At 44.7% G+C, this 23,104-nt stretch overlaps 1 protein-coding gene across 1 annotated transcript in view; it reads right to left on the reverse strand.

Annotated features, from left to right (window-relative positions):
- Positions 1-23,104, reverse strand: part of Rtkn2 (rhotekin 2) — a 73,479-nt gene that overhangs the window by 12,258 nt on the left and 38,117 nt on the right. The window contains exons 9-11 of the mRNA XM_032889236.1: positions 12,807-12,901; positions 6,187-6,293; positions 5,057-5,188 (exon numbers count right to left, since the gene is read on the reverse strand). Coding sequence (XP_032745127.1) covers positions 5,057-5,188; positions 6,187-6,293; positions 12,807-12,901 — 334 coding nt within the window. The remainder of the gene's footprint in view (positions 1-5,056; positions 5,189-6,186; positions 6,294-12,806; positions 12,902-23,104) is intronic.

Here is a 23,104-nt window from a genome sequence, read left to right on the forward strand (position 1 = left end):
ATCCACAGGCCACGGAGGGGATGTCTGAACTGTATAACTCAGTCATCGATTAAGCCAAGGGTCGGGCACGGCCAATATCAGTTTGAAATAGTTACCTTCGATTTCTGTCAATAGCGTCAGTCAGACATAAACGCCCTGAGGAAAGTGCTACTAAATAACATTTGTCGCGCCTATATTTAATAAAGGACAACCGTGTAGCTGACAGGGTTCCGATATCAAAATGACTACCATGAATGGGAAAGCATACCACGCGATCTGTGGTTACTGGGCTTTCTAAATGAGCTTGATAAATATAATACTTAAAAGCATGTTCGAGACAATTCAATAAAACCTATCACGCCAAGTAGAGTTATTGATTGGTTCAGGACAGATCCATTATTGAAATAACTGATGTCTAGTATGTAAATCAAAACAGACTGCTGATCTCGAAGACTCTAGCTTCTTTCCCACCCCACGGATCATAAAGCTTCTGCGGTGTACGGAGACTGTTGTTAAGTACCATCACTGAGTGTCTTGCCCAATGACAATCGGAGTGAAGTTTTGTGACGTTGAAGCAATCGCTTTGAAGAAGTAAATCGTCCTTTCAAATTTGGATTGAAAGTATGTGGGGAATGGCTTTTAGGTTTTTGATCCCTGAATGTGACCATTTCCACAGAAGGCTCGCTATGAAAATTAATGAACCGACTCGGCCTTACAGGAAATGCCGTTTAGAAGGACAAGAATTACAGTCAGGGAGCAGAACGCCCCTCCCCGCAATCCAAGCAAAGGACTGTAACGGACATGTCATAGATTAGGGGTTACCAAACTTAGCTGATCACATGGCCTTTAAGGTGGCCTTAAACAAAACTATCATTTGAACATCACGAGAAAAACGCCATCAAGGAAAATTACCATGTATTTTAAAGCCAAATAATTAGACAGATACAAAAATGTATGAGTTATTACACAGTGAGAGAATGGAAAGGGTGGAGAAACGGCCGGTCCACGTGAACCACAGTGCAGTCCCCGGGCCAGCATGGCACCAGACAGATCACCTTGCTTGGGGAAGGGAAGCTAATCGAGATAGTCCTGCATTAAAAACTCAAGCCAAGCTGCCATTTTGGGCAACGGCAGGGTAAATTTAAAGATGGACTATATGTTGGTCCGCACTGTTACATTTCTCAGCTGTTACATCACAGGCGTGAAATAGCTGTTTCACAAGTTGTGTTCCCCAGGGAGGTGTGTCAGCCTTGTGTTCAAACACATCAGCAAAGAAACGACACCAAGAAACACCGCGGGCCTGTCGAATCTAGGCACTGGCCTCAAAGCCGATGGCTGTGTTTCTTCTGGTTCTTCTGCACATTTGACTCACTTTCGGAACTGAGAAAACAGATTAAGCAATGACATAACCATCATGTTTTAGGGAGTGACAATATGCCTGAGACAGTGTGGCAGATCTGAATACCTAGATCCATAATGCTTACTGTGAGCGGAAAGTTGTGAGGTGCACCGGAGGGCTCAGCAGAGGGGAGGGAAGGGCTCAGCAGAGGGAGGGGAGGGCTCGGTAGAGGAAGGGGAGGGGCTTAGCAGGAGGAGGAGGGCTCAGCAGGATGAGGAGGAGGGCTTAGCAGAGGGCGCGGAAGGGCTCAGTAGAGGGAGGAAAGGCCTTAGCACAGGGAGAGGGAGGGCTCAACAGAGAGAGGGAAGGGCTTAGCACAGGAAGAGGGAGGACTCAGCAGAGGGGGCTGGGGAAGGAGGGCTACAAAGGAGAAGGCCTCCTGAGAACCAAGTCCCAGTGTGAATATACTGAAGTGGTCGATGTCTACTATTTAAATCGCAACAAAGACTGCCGATCTCAAAATCTCAACCTTCTTTCCCACCCTAACGCTTTCGCTAATAAAGCAGGTTCGAGCACGTAGAGGTCAAATGTCATGGGTGTTTCCTCCAGCTCTAAAGCCAAACCTACACAATTTCCCTGCGAACACCCAATGGTGTGCCGTGCAAAAGCATGGGCTCTACCAAGGGAGAAGATTCCCAGCACTCCACTAACTCACTGAGGATCATCAGGGTCATCAGCCACCTGGGCCATCTGACCTGGGAAGAGGTTGTCAACTCTGTCAGGATGCGAACACGGCTGCCACTCCTCTGGAATGGCATCTTTACCCTCAGAGAGGAAGTGCAGACGCATTAACTGAGTTTCACCTCAAAGCCCTCCTGAATTCAGATGAGAAAGACTGGGCAGGTTCAGACCTCCTGTGGCTTCCAGTTTAGACCCTTCCACCCTGAGGTGCTTCACACTTTGAAATCCCATTTGCGATGGGTATGGAGAGAGCAAAAGTTTAGCTCTGTCTTCCAAACCAATAGAGCAGCATATCTATCAAGAAATAAAATTAATCATATATATAAAAAACCCTCAGCTCAATGACTTTATCTTTTCCTATCTTCTTGGAAAAGGGTGAGTCACCTCACGTTCCTGACTAGTTTGACAAGTTTGACCCAACAGTAATGTCTACTTCATTGCTTGTCAAACAGAAATAATACACCTGGACAGGAGACACCAGCCCTGCCATCGAGCCGAGGTGAGGTGAGCTGACCAGTGTGATACCTTTTCTAGAATAAAGGAAAGGAGATTAAGAATGTCAATTGTGGGGCTGGGAGGATGGTTGAGCATCAGGAGAATGCTTAGCATACAGTCACCAGGACAAGATCCCAGCCGCATTCCATAGCTGTGTGTCCTGTAAATGCCTGCAATCCAGCCCCAAAGGGATCCTGGGATACCTTCTAGCCACCACATTTGCTAGAACACACTGTGTCAGCAATGTGCTTCCATGTTTCAGGGGCATACACATGAACAAACATGGGTGCACATACTCACGTATGTGTGTGGGCACACTGATGTGTGTTGGGTACACATACACACACACTCACACACACTAAAATTTAAAACCTACCATTTGTTTAGGCTATATTTTATCTTAGTTTACGCCTCCACATTTTATGGTACAAAATGAAAGGGAATTTTGGGCAGGTTTCCAGTTTTACCACCCAGCATTGAATACAAACCACCCTGGCATGTCAAAATATCCATCCAGTCTCTAGTCAAAGAGATACTTAATCTGAATGTGACGAACACATAGGTCACCTACACTTCCTCCCAAGATATGACCTGAACTTAAAACACATGTCAGTGTCACCAATGGAAAAGAAAGGCAGGCTGGGACATGAGGAGGGAAAAGGCTGTGGGTGCCTAGGGGTCTTGAAGCAAAGAATCAATCAATGAGAGTTAGCCGTGGTAGGGACACTGGGGAAATCCCTCTCTGTGTAGTAATACTGAGTCAGCCACAGACTTCCTACGTGGTAAAGTTACCGTTACACACAAAGTATCCCTGCTTTGTGCTGTTTGCAACTGATTTTCCAATGACCCAGTGAACAGGACAATAACTAAGAGAGAGAAAACAACAACAGCAGAAGGCCGGAAGGGCAGACTCGGGTAAGTCCTGTCTGCTCAAGGGCATAGGTGGCTGGCTTTCTGTATCAACCTTTTTGTACGTTTGAATTTTTCAAAGTAGTAAGAGACTAAAGAGATCACCACCTGAACAAAACCAAATACAAAGTGGGCCAATGAGGAACTATATGCATTTTTCATTAATAAAATTACACATTCCATAAGCCCATTTTTCTAAACCCAGATACATTCATTATATTTTAATACAGAGGTATTATTTATTTATGTTTTTAAAGAATAACTCTGAACTTTACTTTTTTAGTTAAAACTTTATCATGAAGAACTTGCAAATAAAAACATTAAATTAGGTAGACAAACTACAGGATTAAAGTCTTGCTACAGAATTTCCTTTGGGTAAAACAAAAAATAGTTCTGAAAACAGAATAGATAAAAATATTGCTGGAAAAGGCGGCAGAATTAACTTCAAGTCCACACAGATCAGAGAAAACATGGTTCCCATGTTTTCAGGAACACGACTGTTACGCTAAATACCACGTGACTTTACGTCACTTCAGAGAAGAGCGGATAGCACACAGCTAGAGGATGCGACGGTTCCCATCCCATCACACAGTCCAGCTAAATCTCTCCACATGGGAAACAGCTAAAAACAATTAGGATTTGACACCAGAAACATCGTTGAAAGTATTCTAGGGAAGGGTTCTGGCAGTGGGGGGAGGGGGATCAGTGCACGCAAGAAAAGCGAAATCTAAACTGTCGTGAAAGTGTCGTGAAAGAAACTCGGTCCGTCCTATGCTGACCCACTTCCTGACAGAATTTTACATGAAAAGCTTGTAACTAGACGGCGATGCTGCTTTCTTGTGTCAAACCCGGATAAAGAGCCTCGGTGGACTCTCCGGTGGGACGGTCTAAGTACAGCGAGTGTCCTCACGTGTTCTAAGTGCAGTACCAGGCAGGCTTTCCTGTGCTGCCATAGGTTTGGACAGCTGCCCGTTCATCCCGCGAGAAACGGTAAGGTGTTTTAATGAACTTTGAATATTAACCAGAAAGAACATTGACATAGCCTGGGGCTGCCGATGTATGTTTATACCATCCCTTAAACTCATGAAAAGATACACGTAGCTTTTTAAAAAGACTTTACAGTTTTTCTTTTATGCATGTGCCTCTGTGTGTCTGTTATGTGTATGCACGTACCCTCAGAGGCCAGAAGCGGGTATCGGATCCCCTGGAGTTGTAGTGGCATGATGTGGGTCCTGGGAACTGAACTCCGGTCCTCTGCAAGGGCAGGAGACCATCTTAACCAATGAGCCACGTCTCCAGCTCCCACAAATATCTCCTCAAGGTGGGGGTCATACTCTGGGCTTTAAGACCTGTCTGTTAGCATACTTCCATTGTTACGTGTTTTTAGGGACTAGGTGGTGATTTGTCCCATCAATAGCCTCTCAGTGCAGAGGAGGAGAACATTCAGTTAATAACCCGTCTCCATGGCCCTTGACTCCTTCAAGAACATACATGAACATAAACCTCATGATTCACGATGCTCTTGTTAATACAGCATCTCAAAGGTCTGGGGCTACGGCTCAGTGGCTCACCCTGGGACAGCATGCAGCTCACCTTGTCAACAGGAATCACCAGAGTCGGTTCCACTTTGGCTTCAATTTCTTCTGGACCATAAAAACAGCGGAGTTTACCCCCTCTCAGAGCACAGTACAACCTTCTCCAGCCAACCAAACCTTTTCCTGTTTGCTGGAAGAAAAAAGAAGAAAAAAAAAAAGGTCAAGCAACTATTAATTATCAATCTAAATCACTACCACCTTAAGTCTCAATCTAAATCACTACCACCTTAAGTCTCAATCTAAATCACTACCACCTTAAGTCTCAATCTGAATCACTACCACCTTAAGTCTCAATCTAAATCACTACCACCTTAAGTCTCAATCTAAATCACTACCACCTTAAGTCTCAACAGTTTTAGAACTCTAAAACTGTGACAGAATTAGCTATGCATCAGCCGTACAGGTAAGTCGTGGCACCCCCAGTCCAAGAGCAGAGAAGACGCCCTGGAATTCTCAGAAGCATTAAGCAAAATGAAGGTAATTATTACCATACAATTTTACACACAGAAAATCATAAATCAACACAGATTTGGGAAAGCTAGTCTATTAGAATCGAGTGCTTAGAATTCCACAGCAATTCATCAAAGGACTCAGGGAAATTATAAAAATAACTCTCTCTACACTGAAAATAATTTCCCTTTACTTTTTTTCCCCTTCTCCTTCGGAACATTAGAAGATGTTGACTACCTGGTAAGAATGCAGATTTTCTTTCCTTCTAATGGAATCTTTTAGAAAAAAGGATATTGATTCATTGAAGCCCACAATTAATTATTTACTGAATATAAATAACTATGGCTATGAATAAATCAGGAGTAGGTGGCACAGAGGCAGCTTTGGAAGCCCAGAGGTTCAAACTGTGCCAAACGCTGTCTGCCAGAAGAGACTTTATGTGAAAAGTACTGGGTAGCTGGGGTCTGTTTCCATAAGAGAACCGCTGCCACAATTCCCTGCCTGTGCTTGTTGGATAGGGAACCAGAGAGAACTGGAGAGCACCCCACCCCCTCCAAGCCACCCTTCCGGCAATATTTTTAAAAAGCTAACACTTCCAGAAAGGCCCCTTGAGCAAATGCCTGCACAGTGAGAGTCCGATCTGCACTCCCCGGCCGAGGGACATGCGACATGCTCTACCTGCTCATTAAGGAATCCTGCAAACGTGTCTTCAGCCATGCAAGCTGGCTGGGCCACTAGCCGACAGCATAGGTTGCCATACAGGGGAAGCCAAAAGGAACACTCCTCTGTTTAAAGAAGAAAGGGAGGAAAAGGAAGTTATAAAGAGACGCTTAAGGTTGTTACACGATCCAGAATTTTTCTTTTTATGTTTTGTTTGTTTCTTTTCTTTTCTTTTGTTTGTTTTATTGTTAACTTATTTTAACATGAATCTTACATACAGGTTCATGTACCTGAATGCTAATGGCTTACACAAGCATATGAGAGAGGTCAGGGCAGGCCCAGACCAACACTGTGGTCAACTGGAAGAACGGCGGCCTTTAGTCTCTTGACTCCAGAAGTAATTATTCAAGGGGGCTGTTCAGAGTTTCATACAAAGTGGTCTACTAAAGTGATTTGTGGTCACCAGACCTCCCTCCCTTCTTGCTCTGATTTTCATTAGAATAATTAGTAAGGCAAACCTCTAAGCGGAACATTGTTTTACCCATTATTTTACACTTAAACACTTTCACCCTATTCCTCCCCCTTCTCCTATTGAACAGGTACTCATGAGCCATGAGGGGCAGCATTGAGGGTGAGCCCGTGAGAGGGTGGGGAAGAAACTATGAGGTCTGCGCTGGTGATGCTATCAAGCAAGGGACAGGAGGAGGGGAGGGAGAAAGGGCAGTGGGGAGAGGAGAGGAGGAGAAGAGGGAGAGTGGGGAGAGGAGGAAGGAGAGTAGGGAGAGGAAGAGGGAGAGGGAAAGAGGAGGAGGGAGAATGGGGAGAAAAGGAAGGAGAGGAGGAGGAAGGGGAGGAGAGAGAGAGGGGAGAGGAGGAGGGAGAGGAGGAGGGAGGAGGAGGAGGGAGAGTGGGGAGAGGAGGAAGGGGAGGAGGGAGAATGAGGAGAGGGGGAAGAGGCAGGAGAAGAGGAGGGAGAGGACTACCGGTGTAAGGAGCTTCAGTGAGCCAGCCAAGGGGTGTGTGTTCACACCAAGGCTGAGCTTACACAGCTGTATAGAAGGATTAGAATGAGAAGGGTGTGCAGGCCTGGAGTGAAGGTGGGAAGGGTCAGCCTAGTGCGAGGAATCATAACCAAGCAGAGTTTAAAAAAAAAAAAACCCAGAGTGACCATGTTGGTTGGGCAGCCCCAAAAGCAATGAGAAGACACCATGACGTGGTGATTTACCAGTGTGACAGCACTAAACAAAAGGAGAAACTAGGGTTCCCCCCATCAGGGATGGAACACAGTGGGCTGGAATATCTTGGTATTCCGGGGCAGGGGGTGTGTGTGCCCCAAGAGGGGCCTTGGAAGGACTCAAGCCTCTTGAATGGCCCCCTGATGCCACATCTACAACATATGCCATATGCACCTTCAGAGTGAACGAGGACATTGCCACATTGTGATGCTCCTCTGACCAACAGGAAAGGCACAGGCCTCCTAGGCGAGGCCAGTAGGGAATGTCTACTTACGCATCTCAGAGCCGCCCGCTCCAACCACAGAATGCATATGCATAAGGAGGGAACCAGAAGACGACCTTAAGAGTCAGAAACTTGGCAGTGTCCACCTTAACCCCAACAGGCAGAGAGCATGGCCATGGAGATATATTCAAGTCACATAATGAGCCGACATCCCGTAAGCACAAAGGAGGGCCTCCTGGAGGGCCTCCTACCAAATAACCGGCAATTCTCTCTAAAGATGCCAAGTTTGTGAGAGTCAAGAGGGAGACTTAGGAATGGACGCGGGGCTCTGCATCCTTTCAACGGAGCTGGAGAAGGGCAAGGGCGGGAAGCATGGGACCTACATTAGAAAGGGCCTTGCTTCCTGAAGCGGGTGGTGGTGGCCAACGGTACTTAATAGATGTTAAGATTCATGGGTTTGTGAAACACGCTGTAAGCAACTTGTTATTTGTGTGTGTGTGTGTGTGTGTGTGTGTACGAGGGAAGACCTTGGCAATAAACTTGCAATTCTTCTGTAAGTTGGAGATTAGTTTGAAAAGTTCTCTCTAAAAAACAAAACAAGACACAAACAAACAAACAAAAAGCCCAACCAAACAAAACCCACCCAACATGTTGTCATTCCTCCGACGCCACACGGCAGTAGGTATAGATCCCTCCTAGCCATATAGAAGGAAAGCACTGGAAAATGTAATCTGTGCATAGGCTGTCCACAAATATCTAGTTCATGCCTTCACCTCAGGCTGTCCCACGAAGAAAAGATTTTTGGAACATTTGGTGCATCCTGAAAGCTAGCCATTGGCTGCAATTATTATTTACTCAAAGACTTAGGGACACTGAAAAAAAATATAGTTCCTTTGCGATCTAGTTTGCTTTCTGTTGCTGTGATGAACACGGTGACCAAAAGCAATTCAGGGAGAGGAGGTTCCATTCAGCCTACACTTCCAGATGACAGTCCATTACTGAGGGAAGTGGAGGGAGGGAACTCAAGGTAGGAGCCTGGAGGACGGCTAATCACCAGCTTGCTGTCTGGCTTCTGCTCAGCTAGGCTCCTTATACAGCCCAGACCCACCTGCCTAGGGATGGTGCCACCCACAGTGGGCCAGGCCTTCCTCCATCAATTAGCAAGCAAAAAAATGCTCCACAGACACACCCACAGGCCAATGGATGGAGGAAATTCTTCGAAGGGGTTCTTCCTACGCCTGCCAGGATGATATCAGAAACTAACCAGGATACTGAGCAGACATTAAGGTATACAGTAATATATAAATTAGCAAAGCTTAGTTATCAGTCAAGGAGGGAACGGGCCTAAATAGAGACAAGCTAAAACTATAGAGCTTTAGCCATGCATCAGCCCACTGTGGACTACCACAGCATCGTACCTTCTGGGACTAATGGAATGTGTTGTGTATTCAGGGCTTAGTAAAGCTGACCTGGTGGGACCCACGCAGCTACACAAAACACACACTGATTCCAAAGCACAGACACAAAGCGGTAAGTGGGAGTCGCCTTTTCTACAACAAGCATTAAACAAAGACTTTCTCCAGCCCAGCGTCTGAGTGACGCATAAATTTCTTTCACATAGGAATCTCAAATTTATGAATGGCCTATGCTGTAAATATCTGTAAGTTGCTTATTTTTTAAGTTAGAATGTAATTCCCCAAGACGCAGAATCATAAATGATTAGCTACGCAGGCAAGTCCATAAAGCCTGTGCAATCAATAATGTATTTGAACCCAACACACCACAGCTAATAATGTGCGTCTCATAAAATGAGCTCAGATTTCATGTAAGGAAGGGGAAAATCTTCCTGCAGCATCCTCGAGTGGAGATGGTGGGTAGAGACTCTTCTCCTGCAGCATCTTTTCGAGGGGATGCAGATGTAGAATCCCTTCTTGTCATGTTCTCGAGGGCAGATGCAGATGTAGTAGCATCCCGTCCTACAGCATCCTTGAGGGATGCTGGGTCCCCACCTCCACAGAGCAGCTGTCAGATACTCTGCCTCCACCTGTGACCTCTCACTTGGGCTTTCTTACAGCCTCAGACAACTCAGGAATAAAGAGGGCCTCTAGGACACTCACTTAACCTGACGATCAATCTCTATACAAAACACCATCTGTCTTAGGCAGGGTCTCTATGTACGCAGTCCGTGTATGGCATCGTCCATGCGCCTGGTACCTGATAGGTCCCTCTCTGGTGACATCCCCAGAGCAGCCTCACTGTCCCAGTCACTCTGTCTGTGTTTCACGGCCATTCTCAACCCCTGTACCCAATACATCTCAAAATACTTAATCAGTCTTTTCAAACCAAGGGACGTACAGGGACAGGATGGACAGGAAATGGAAGAACCAATTACATCACAGAAGAATGCCTATCAAAAGTGAAATCAAAAGTCCCAGTGCCCCACCTCCCAGATAAACTTTCCAAAAGAAACTCTGAGGATTAAGAAAAAAAAAATGGAATCCCAAGTTCAAGATATAGAAATTAAGTCATCCCCTATGAGCACTTAGAACACAGGGGTAAGGCTAGGTCAAGCTCAAAATACCCTGTGAAATCTAAAATAAACAATTATATTCTATAGCAAGAATACACAGATTAGGGACACGCAGCCTAACTGTTCTAAAGTTTTCATGCTGTTTCAGAAAAAGTGAGAACAATCTCTGTTTATTTTGATGATTACAATTTTAGAGTAATTTCTAAGGTATTACAACACAATGCACAATTTTCCCAACAGAGGGAAATTCAAATGACCAAAGTAATTACCCCTCATTGGAAGAGACAGGCCTATGATGTAAATATGAATATGTGTGTGTATGTGGAACATATAAATAAATATAACATATAATATATAATATCTAAATGTAAATATATATGTTAAACTAACAATAAAAACTATTTAAAAATTATGTACACTAAATAACAGAGGCTGAACTTATACAAAGCAAACCAGAACAACCATGAAAACAAGAACACAAAACTAGACTTGTTCATACTTCCTGCCACAGAGACTGTGAAATCCACCATTATTTCTAACAAAGAGTTAACATGCTAGTGGGTAAGGCTGCTGGGCCTGTTTCAGGGATGAGCATTAAAAGCAAGAGGAAAAGAAGTCTGTAGGAAAAACAGACTGGGCACAGACAATACCTCAGGGGCCATGTGGTATAAGGCAGTGAGGGGGGATTCGCATTTATAAAGCTCACATTCGGACCGAGTCCACGGAGACCTACGAAGATACTTTGTGGACCTGACTCAAGACACAGGAAAGCAGAGAGCCTGCGGGTACTTGAAAACGCAGTGTAGTAATACAGAACGAAGAGCAAATGCTTGCCACTCAAGGTGGTTTAACACCTCCATCCCTACACAGCTCAAAACATGGCATCTGGGGAAGACATGGGCCATGAGAGACCAACAGGGAAGCAAATGTCACGGAAGCTGGGCCATCTACATCCAGAGTCCCGAGGGGACCTGGTATTGGTGAGTCGTAGTTAGAGATGCTCCTTAAATGGTCACATGTTTTACAGCCCACCCCCTTCCCTCTACTCATAGTGAAATATCTTACATGAAGTGGAAACTTAAGGATTCTTTGGAGAGTCAGTTCTGTCAGTTATGTGATGGCGTCTTGCTGGGACAAAAACGTGAAGGAGTGTTTTCCTGAAGCGGTGGAAAGATGTCCTGCTAAAACGAGCACGTGAAAGGACAGGGGATGAAGGATTCCTCACTGACGCTGTGCATGTATCGGGCTACTTCACACTGCATTGCTGAGCTCTATTTGTGGGGACTCCACAGAGAGAAACCACACCAAAACGCTTCTGGTGGTGTGCTGCGGCTTCCTGTCGCGTCCTTGGACTCGGGCTGATGGGCGGAGTGACGTCAGCTGAGATGGGCTCACATAGAGTTCTGCTAAAGCAGACTCATGGACTGAGGCAGGATCAGTGGAGGACACGTGATGTTTGGAGGGAGAATAACAGGACTCAACGGACTGTGAGAGGGGCTTGCTTCTAGAGCTGGCTTTATGATTCTTCTCCATCTGATGCCTTCGTTGACCTTTGCTTCACTGAGAGATGAACAGCAAAACATCCCCTGGCTTCCCTGTCAGTCCTAGTCCCTCCTGCTGACTCACGCTGAGTGGGCAGAGGCTTGACTGTGCTACGTCATGCTACCACTGCTGCTATCCCAACATTACTGAACTGCATTGCTGGTGTAAAATGTTTGCAAGTGGATCAAGCTGCCAAGGCTGATTTCCTGACAACACAGATGGGGTTTGCTCCAAGGAACCATTTCTAAACAGGTCCACTTTCCCCCCATACCCTAATAACCCTTCTTTTCCACTACCTCTGGTGGGTGGTGGGCTAGAAATGGGGTTAAAACATTTACAAACCATCATTAAAAATAGGGTTTGAGAAATTAAAGGCCATGCTTTTAACAAAAAAGTCACCATAAAATCATCCATCCCATTAGCAATGGGGCCTCCAAGCTTTACAGCCGTAAGCACGAAGCAGTGGCCAGCCATCAGCCCGTTCCATATACATTCCCCCGGAAAACCAGTGTGTGTGTGTAACTCAGTTCCTACAGCTGAGCCCCTTGCCCAACACTGCTCTGTATTTCCCATCCCAGGCACGGCTGGCAAAATGCTCACAAACCTTCCTTGGCACCTAAGCTTCTTAGACACATTCCCATAGATTCCTTTCAGGGGGAAATGAAAAGACAAGACAAGAAAGAAAAGACAAGAGAAAAGAAACTCCCATTATTATTCAGAAGGAGAGGGATTATAATGAATGTAACCCTACTTCCTTCACACCCTCTGCTTTCTACCAACAGAAGGGGTAGATCAAGCCAAGGGCCTTGATCGTTAACTTTAGAACTGGACACATCTAACTGTCCAGCTAGAGGAGAAGAGAAACATTGTCTCTGATTGGCAGATACAGATATAGAAGATTTCAGTTCTTTCTGCTGTAAGTCAGAATTAAAGGGGGGGGGGGGACGCTATTTCCTGCTGTAGGTAAGAGAGAAACACGCTGGGAAAAAGCCAGACTCATCCATGAGTCTATTTTTCAAGCCAGTATCTCCTCCATGCTAACTTAGGAATCACCATCAGCATGTGTGCATCCCTAACACACACAATAAATACCACGCGGCGTACTCACCGTCACCGTGAATAGACAGGTTATGGGTCTTGAAGCAGTCTCCGGCATTTTCCAAGGTCAGGGTGGTGTGAGCTAGTAAATGGTACTTTGCGCCCCTGAGAACGAGAGAAAAGGCATCTTTAAATATTCTTACATGTTGCTGTCTGTGCAGCTAACTGTTCAAATGCTCAACAAAATAAAAACAACAAACAACCCGGTCTTAAAAAATGGGACAAATGGCCCAAACTTGACATTTCTCCAAAAATATTCAAGAGGTCCGAAAAAGTAACAAAGTGCACTGAACATTTCCAGTGTAAATCGACCACCAGGCACCCTCTAATAAACATCTTCTACTAGGAAAAATGGCCGCTACCGAAACCAAATCTGGGTTTGGGGTACGGAACATAAGGAATGCTGGCTGGGGTGCAGAGAATTGGGAACCCTGTCTAGTCGCTAGCCGGAGCCATGAGGCAGCCGCTGCGGACAACAGTGCAGTGGTTCCTCCAAAAACTAAAAAAAGAAAAATCACAGGGTAATCCAGCAGTTCTGCTTCTAAATACACACCCCCAAGAATGTCAGACAAGGATGGGAGTGTGTGTGTGTGTGTGTGTGTGTGTGTGTGTGTGTGTGCGCGCGCGCGCGTGCGCATGCGTGCTCGTGTGAATGGGTTTGGCGTGTGTCGCGCACACACTGCGTTTACAGAGATATTATTTAACAAGACCTGGAGGGTTGAAAAATTCAAGTGTCCATCAGGCACATAAGGATAAATGCCATCTACCTATTTACCTATCAATCTTTGTATTTACCAATCAATTACTATCTATCTACCTACCTATCTATCCTTAGACTATAAAGAATTATCTAACTTCAAAAGGAAGAGAATTCTGACGCATTCTACGTACAACGTGGATGACTCGAAAAGCGTTATGCTAAACGACAGATTTCTGTCACCAAAGAACAAATCTCCTATGATCTCACTGGTGGGTGACAAGCATCTACAGAAGTCCAACCCTAGGGAGTAGGGCAATGGCTATGGAAGGCTGAGTGAGGGAGGGGAGGAGATGGGAGGAGTCAGTGCTGAAGAGGTACAGAATTTCAGTTCTGCTAAGTGAGAAAGTTCTAGAGATGGTTGGTGGGGATGGCCGTCCAGGACAGCAAACCAAACATGCTTTATACCCGTGTTCTCAAAACTTGTTAAAACGGTCAATTTAAGTCACATAGCTTCCGTTTGTTCTAAATACATTTACATGGTCCCTCCAAAGTTCTGAGTCTCATGCTAGGCGATGGGCATTCGGTTGGAAAGAAATTCAACATGGTATTCTGGCACGGGCAGGAGGGGAAACAGAGACACGAATATATAAAATACAATTTCTAGTAGTCATCAAACTTTTCCTATGGAAGAAACAACGAGGATGAGAAGTATTATGCTGAGAAAGTAAGTTAGAGAAGGCACTGTTGATCTTTGACTTCCACAGGCTTGCAGATCACACCCATAACCACACACTCCAGATCCGGCCAAGGAAATGATTCAAGAAACTCTGGGGAGGCGGGGCCTGCGCAGGAAGAGCTGGGAAAACAACTCCAAAGCAAAAAATGGAAGCCGATGCGTGGCTGGTACACACCGGGCAGCCCGAGGCTGAAAATGCGCGTGGAGATCAGTTAGCGCTGGGCTTTGTGAATCCTTAGAAAAAGGGTGTGTTGGAGTTTCTGTGGAAGGGGAAATCATGGCAAGTTGAAGGTGGGTGGCGAGACCCAGGGCTACACGGATGTCCCCGGGCAAGGTTTGATGAAGACCAAACCCTTGCCAGGCTTCTCTGAGCCCTCTACAGGGCTGGGCCTCAACCTTGCAGAACGCACCATCAGTGTTCGAAGAGCTCAAGGTCTGAGGCTGAGAAAATCTCATGGCTGCGTGAAGAAAACCACATCGGTTTCAGCTCACCTCTAAAGACCAGTCCCTGTCTCCCTAACTCACTGCTGTCCCAACTGGTAAGACCAGGAAAGATCAGACCTACTCAGGCCTCTCCTGTGGCCCTTGGACGTTTCTATTTCCGTTACTCCAAGCTCGCGCTCCTCCTTTCCTTTTTTCCCCCTTCTTCCTAGTCTCCTTTAAAATACCTCAACATCGTCCTTGCGCGCCTCAGCTCCCCATGCGAGAGCACAGCATCCCTATGCGTTAGTATCTATCTTTCCCAGGTTGACTCCTGTCTAGCTCTATCTGACAAATGCAATCTCCTTCTGCTTGTGGACTTAAAGGTCTTAAGTTCCTACCCACAGTGTAGGTGAGGGAGGGAGGCCGTCGAGCCTTCTCACTGTGCTCCTGCTTTGTGTTTATGCCAACACAGCACTCTTGCTGGAGTTCCTAAGGCATCCCGGAGATGAAATTTGTACCTTGGTAGTGAACCGTTAGGAATATTGCATTTGGGGCTGGGGTTGTATAGCTCAGTGGTAAAGGGTTTGCCTGGTATGTGTGAGGCCCTAAATTCAATTCCCAGAACAGGACAAAAAAATGAATTTCTGTTATAAATATCAACTATATTTTCTACGCCAGTAACCTTAATTTTATGAGTTTTCATGGTCTCATTTATTCCCCTGAACAGTAGAATCTTAAACGAACACATTAAAAGGACGTGTGTGCACACACACAGATACAAACCAACTCTGAGGAGGAGACAGGTCTGACAGGAATTTTTGCACTGTGCCAGGTGGTATTTATTTCGCAAACTTACCTCCCACTAAACCTTTAATGAGCTCTCGATAATAAAAACACGTGCACAGTTAGCAAGCACACAGGTCTTCATGGGGTCTCTACGATAAAACAATGTATGCGCAGCAAGCATTCAGGGACACTCACCTTCTCTAATATAAAAGGATACTCCAGAAAATGTTCTCCAGAAAAGTTTCCTTTTAAAAACTTATAAGTTTCTTGTACATGAGCACTCTGCCTGCATGGATTCTGTGTACCTCGTGTGTACTTGGTGGCCCTGGAGGCCAGAAGAAGGCATCAGATCTCCTGGAGCTGGAGTTACAGATGGTTGTGGGCAGCCATGGGAGTGCTAGGGGTTGAACCCAGGTCCTCTGGAAGGGTAGTCAGTGCTTAGAACCACTGAGCCCTTGCTCCGGCCCGCTCTCATGGTTTTTAATTGTGTAATCCTTACTGACCAGAATAACTGTCATACACATACAGTGTTTCCGGTTAGTGTTTATGAATGCCTCGGTGCTCAGTGTGAATTACCCTCTGCTAGCACTGCCTGCTCCATGAGGCTACCCTCTGCTAGCACTGCCTATTCCATATGGGGCTACCCTCTGCTAGCACTACCTGTTCCATATGGGCTACCCTCTGCTAGCACTGCCTGCTCCATATGGGCTATCCTCTGCTAGCACTGCCTGTTCCATGAGGGCTACCCCTCTGCTAATACTGCCTGTTCCATATGGGCTACCCTCTGCTAGCACTGCCTGTTCCACATGGGCTACCTTCTGCTAGCACTGCCTGTTCCACTGCCTGCTCCATGAGGGCTACCCTCTGTAGCACTGCCTGCTCCATGAGGGCTACCCTCGGCTAGGGCTACCCTTGGCTAGCATTACCTGCTCCATGTGGACTATCCTTAACTACCACTGACACACAGCGCACACATTTTCACAGAGCCTTTCACAATTAAGCTTTTCTTTCCCCCTGCCATCCATGTGCATCCTCACACCCCCACAAAACTGAGGAAGTGTTGGAGAAAAGTGGAGAACGAAGCAAAGCAACTGTGGAGCTCCACAACCACGAGGGAATGTTGGACCAGCACAGCTGCCTGTCAACGCCACGCCCGCTGTGTGGTAACAAGGTATAATATAGGAAGCACCCTCCCCGGAGGCTCATTTGGTTTATGGAACTACATTCTTTGAGAACTATTAAGTGTTTTAAAGTGATAAAAAGCAATATTGTCTTCCCTTATGAAAGAGAACGGAACAGACGTCCTATCCGCCACTGAATGCAGAATGTGTTATCTTTTGGAAAAAGATTACTGACAGTGAGCTAGAGTTGTGTCTGTGTGTGTCACTGAGGATACAATAAGCAATAGAGGGTGGAGGAGCGCTCTTTCAAGAAAAAGTCGAAAAAATATCTAATTATAATAGGTACATGATGCTGGGTAAGGCCCAGAAGGAGGATTAATGTGGAGAGATGTTATTTTAGACGGGCAAAGAAGGGTCAGCTCACTCAAAGGAAAGTTCACAAAAAACCACGGGAGCTCAGGCCTGGTGCATGGCTCAGCTGCCCATGTAGGTGCCTGGCTGGACTGTAGTGAGGGAGAAGGGTGGTGATGCTGGATGTGCAACCGGCCAGCAGGGGGCGGACTCGCGGCGATGCTGGATGTCCAACACTATGCCCTGCACTAACTGGTGGGTTAATACTTGATCTTTCTCTGAGTGACACCTGGAGCGAGCACTGTGGGATGGTGGGTTTCAGGTAGAGGCAGCTGCCAAGGTCTGAGCCCTACCAGAGTAAAACAGTCCCTGTGGCTGTTGTGTGGGGAACAGACTTGGCAGGAGGGGGGTGGGGAGGTGCATCTAAAGTGCAAACAGAAATATCAACTAGGGCAGATGCAGGCCTGGGGCAGTGTGGAAGGAATGATAGATTCGCACCTTCTCAAAGCTGACTCAGTGTGAAGACAGCTTGGGAAGAATCATTTACTGATTCCATGGTGGTGAGGGGGTGGGGTGGGGCTAAAGGAGGATTAGAGATGGACTGGAGTTTGGAGCAATTCAATTTAATTGCCCACTATTGGGCAGGAAGGTAGGTGTTGATCCAGAAGAGAAGACAATGAATTTCTAAATTTGAGAGCTTCAGTTTCAGGGGTGAAATGTAATGAAATTTAGAAAGCCAAGTGTAGTGTGTTCTATAGGCTTTGCCCATGGGAAATGGCTCTGTTTGGAGGTGTGGTCTTATTGCAGAAGGAGGTGTGGCCTTGTTAGAGGAAATGCATCATGGTGAAAGCAGGGCGTTGAGTTCTCATTATACACTCAAGCCTGGCCAGTGGAATCAGAGTCCCCTTCTGCTACCTGCAGATCAAGATGTGGAACTCTCAGCTCCTCCAGCACTATGTCTGCCTGGATGCTGCCATGCTTCCTGCCATGATGATAACAGACTGAACCTCTGAACCTGTAAGCCAGCCCCAGGTGAATGTTTGCTTTTATAAGCGTTGTCTTGGTCATGGTATCTCTTCACAGCAGTGAAAGCCTAAGATAACAGGTAAAGGTCGGTGACCAAATGCAACAATTTGGAGTAAATTGGAAAGCCATGAACAGAGGAGGCAGATGAGGAACAGTAACTGAGATAGAAAGGAAAAAAACAAGAAAGTGCTGTTGAAGAGGAAAAGTCAAGGACTGTGCAAAGAGACACCCACTGGGAGTGCACAGGGCTTGGGAGCTGCAGGGCAGCCTGGGATGGGACCCTTCTGGTCCCTATCTGCTCCCAGAGTTAGGGCTGTCCCACAGTTCTCAGATCCAAAACCTGCCAGCAGAGAGCTGGTCTGCTAGGAGCATTCTCACTCCAAAGATCACAGGCTGACAGGCCCACAGGAGGGACAAGCTCCAGTCAGAGACAACAAGACCAACTAACATCAGAGATAATCAGATGGTGAGAGTCAAACACAAGAAAGTAATCAACAGAAAACAAGACTACGTGGCATCATCAGAGCCCAGTTCTCCCAACACAGCAAGCCCTGGATATCCCAACACACTGGAAAAGCAAGATTTGGATTTAAAATCACATCTCATGATGATGATAGAGAACTTTAAGAAGGACATAAATGATTCCCTTAAAAAAAAATGCAGGACAACACAGATAAACAAGTAGAAGCTCTTACAGAGGAAACATAAAAGTCCCTTAAAGAATTACAGGAAAACACAACCAAACAGGTGAAGGAATTGAACAAAACCACAAAGGATCCCAAAATGGAAATAGAAACAATAAAGAAATCACAAAGGAAGACAACCCTGGAGACAGAAAACCTAGGAAAGAGATCATGAGTCATAGATGCAATTTTCCAAGCAAATGGTCCAAAGGAACAAGCTGGAGTAGCCATTCTAATAACGAATAAAATTGACTTTCAACCAAAAGTTACCAAAAAAGATAAGGAAGGACACAACATATTTATCAAAGGAAAAGTCCACTAAGATGAACTCTCAATTCTGAATATCTATGCTCCAAATGCAAGGACAACCAAATTTATAAAAGAAATCTTACTAAAGCTCAAAGCACACATTACTCTTCAAACACTAATAGTGGGGGAATTCAATACCATACTCTCAGAAATGGACAGATCATGGAAACAGAAACTAAACAGAGACACAGTGAAACTAACAGAAGTTATGAACCAAATGGATTTAACAGAGATCTATAGAACATTTCATCCTAAAAGAAAAGAACATACTTTCTTCTCAACACTTCATGGTACATTCTCAAAAACTGACCATATAATGGCTCACAGAACAGTCCTCAATAACTACAGGGAGATTGAAATAATCCCATGCATCCTATCAGATCACCATGGACTAAGGCTGGTCTTCAGTAACAACAAAAACAACAGAAAGCCCACATACACGTGGAAGCTGAAGAATGCTCAATGACAGCTTGGTCAAGGAAGAAATAAAGAAATTAAAAGACATTTTAGAATTTAATGAAAATGAAGGCACAACATACCCAAAGTTAAGGGATACAATGAAAGCAGTGTGAGGAGGAAAACTCATAGCTCTGAGCGCCTCCAAAAGAAACAGGAGAGACCATACACTAGCAGCTGACAGCACACCTGAAAGCTCTAGAACAAAAAGAAGTGAGTTCACCCAAGAGGAGTAGAAGGCAGGAAATAATCAAACTCAGGGCTGAAATCAACCAAGTAGAAACAAAAAGAACCATACAAAGAATCAACAGAACAGGGGCTGGTTCTTTTGAGATAATCAACAAGATGATAAACCCTTAGCCAGACTAACCAGAGGGCAATGAGAGAGAACCCAAATTAACAAAATCAGAAATGAAAAGGGAGACATAACAGAAGCCAAGGAAATTAAAAAAAAATTATCAGATCCTATTACAAAAGCCTATACTCAACAAAACTGGAAAATCTGTAGGAAATGGACAATTTTCTAGACAGCTACCAGGTACCAAAGTTAAATCAGGAGCAGATAAACCATCTAAATAGTCCCATAACTCCTAAAGAAATAGAAGCAGCCATTAAAAGTCTTCCAACAACAACAACAACAACAACAACAACAAAAAGCCCAGGACAAGATGGTTTTAGTGCAGAATTCTATCAGACATTCAAAGAAGACCTAATATCAATACTCTTCAAACTATTCTACAAAATATAAACAGAAGGAACACTGCCCAATTCATTCTTGAAGCTACAATTATGCTTATACCTAAACCATGGTACGAAGAAAAAGAACGTCAGACTGATTTCCCTCATGAATATTGATGAGAAAATACTCAATAAAATTCTCGCAAACCAAATCCAAGAACACATTAAAAGATCATTCACCATGATGAAGTAGGCTTCATCCCAGGGATGCAGGGATGGTTCAATATATGGAAATCCATCAATGTAATCCACGATATAAAGAAACTCAAAGGAAAAAAACCACATGATCATCTCATTAGATGCTGAGAAAGCATTTGACAAAATTCATGCTGAAAGTCTTGGAAAGATCAGGAATTTCAGGCCCATACCTAAACATAGTAAACACAATATATAGCAAACCAGTAGTTAACATTAAACTAAATGGAGAGAAACTTGAAGTAATACCACTAAAAACAGGGACTAGACAAGGCTGACCACTCTCTCCCTACCTATTCAATATAGTACTCTAAGTCCTAGCCAGAGCAACTAGACAACAAAAAGAGGTAAAGGGGATATAGATTAGAAAGGAAGACATCAAAATATCACTATTTGCAGATGATATGACCCCAAATACTTAAGTGAACCCAAAAATTCCATAAGAGAAATCCTAAACCTGATAACTTCAGCAAAGTTGCTGGATATAAAATTAACTCAAACAAATCAGTAACTTTCTTCTACTCAAAGGATAAACAGGCTGAGAAAGAAATTAGGGAAATGACGCCCTTCACAATAGCCACAAATAATATAAAATACCTTGGTGTGACTCTAACCAAGCAAGTGAAAGATCTGTATGACAAGAACGTCAAGTCTCTGAAGAAAGAAATTGAAGAAGACCTCAGAAGATGGAAAGATCTCCCATGCTCATGGATTGGCAGGATTAATATAGTAAAAATGGCCATCTTCCCTAAAGCAATCTACAAATTCAACAAAATCCCCATCAAAATTCCAACTCAATTCTTCATAGAGTTAGAAAGAGCCATTTGTAAATTCATTTGGAAAAGCAGAAAACCCATGATATTGAACACTATTCTCAACAATAAAATCTTGGGGGGGAATCACCATCCCTGACCTCAAGTTGTATTACAGAGCAATTGTGGTTAAAAAAAAAACAAACCAAAAAACCAAAAAACAAACCTGCATGGTATTGATACAGAGACAGGCAGGTAAATCAATGGAATAGAATTGAAGACCCAGACATGAACCCACACACCTATGGTCACTTGATCTTTGACAAAGGAGCTAAAACCATCCAATGGAAAAAAGACAGCATTTTCAACAAATGGTACAGGTTCAACTGGCATTCAGCAATTGGAATGCAAATTGACCCATTTTTAACTCCTAGTACTAAGCTCAAGTCAAAGTGGATCAAAGACCTCTACATAAAACCAGGTACACTAAAACTAACAAAAGAGAAAGCGGGGAAGAGCCTCGAACACATAGGCACATGAGAAAATTTCCTGAACAGAACACCAATGGCTTATGCTCTAAGATCAAGATTTGACAAATGGACTGCTGGGACCTGAAGGGACTGGATCAACAATTTTCTGCACCCAAATCCCGTGGGAGGGAGAGCTTAGTCTTCAGAGAGGCAGACACGCCTGGGAAGCCAGAAGAGACTACACTCTGCCCACATTTCTGACTCCAGAGGAAAACACCTAATGCCATCTGGGACCCTGGTGCACGGGGGCTCCCGGAAAAGGCAGTGCAGGTCCTCGTTGCCGCCCTCACGGAGAGCTCAAAAACAACACCTAATGAGCAAACGTGAGCCGCGGGACCACAGGTAGGACCAACTTTCCTGCTCCAAGCAACCTGCCTGGTGGACTCAGGACACACGCCCACAGGAACAGCTGAAGACCAGTAGACAGGAAAGACTATCACACCTGAAAGCAGAACACTCTGCTCCCATAACTGGCTGAAAGAAAACAGGAAAACAGGTCTACAGCACTCCTGACACACAGGCCTATAGGACCGACTAGCCACTGTCAGAAATAGCAGAACAAGGTAACACCAGAGACAACCTGATGGCAAGAGGCAAGCGCAGGAACCCAATCAACAGAAACCAAGACTACATGGCATCATCGGAGCCCAATTCTCCCACCAAAGCAAACACTGAATATACAAACACACCAGAAAAGCAAGATCTGGATTTAAAATCATATTTGATCATGATGCTGAAGGACTTCAAGAAAGACATGAAGAACTCCCTTAGAGAAACACAGGAAAACATAAATAAACAAGTAGAAGCCCATAGAGAGGAGTCACAAAAATCCATGAAGGAATTCCAGGAAAACACAATAAAACAGTTGAAGGAATTAAAAATGGAAATAGAAGCAATGAAGAAAGAACACAGGGAAACAACCCTGGATATAGAAAACCAAAGGAAGAGACAAGGAGCCGTAGATACAAGCATCACCAACAGAATACAAGAGATAGAATAGAGAATCTCAGGAGCAGAAGATTCCATAGAAATCATCGACTCAACTGTCAAAGATAAGAAGCATCTGGAACACATGGAACACATGGGCACTGGAGAAAATTTCCTGAACAAAACACCAATGGTTTATGCTCTAAGATCAAGAATCGACAAATGGGATCTCATAAAACTGCAAAGCTTCTGTAAGGCAAGGGACACTGTGGTTAGGACAAAACGGCAACCAACAGATTGGGAAAAGATCTTTACCAATCCTACAACAGATAGAGGGCTTATGTCCAAAATATACAAAGAACTCAAGAAGTTAGACCGCAGGGAGACAAATAATCCTATTAAAAATGGGGTTCAGAGCTAAACAAAGAATTCACAGCTGAGAAATGCCAAATGGCTGAGAAATACCTAAAGAAACCATCAACATCTTTAGTCATAAGGGAAATGCAAATCAAAACAACCCTGAGATTTCACCTCACACCAGTGAGAATGGCTAAGATCAAAAACTCAGGTGACAG

This window comes from Rattus rattus, chromosome 18 (genome assembly GCF_011064425.1).
Source record: "Rattus rattus isolate New Zealand chromosome 18, Rrattus_CSIRO_v1, whole genome shotgun sequence".
NCBI classification, from domain to species: Eukaryota; Metazoa; Chordata; class Mammalia; order Rodentia; family Muridae; genus Rattus; species Rattus rattus.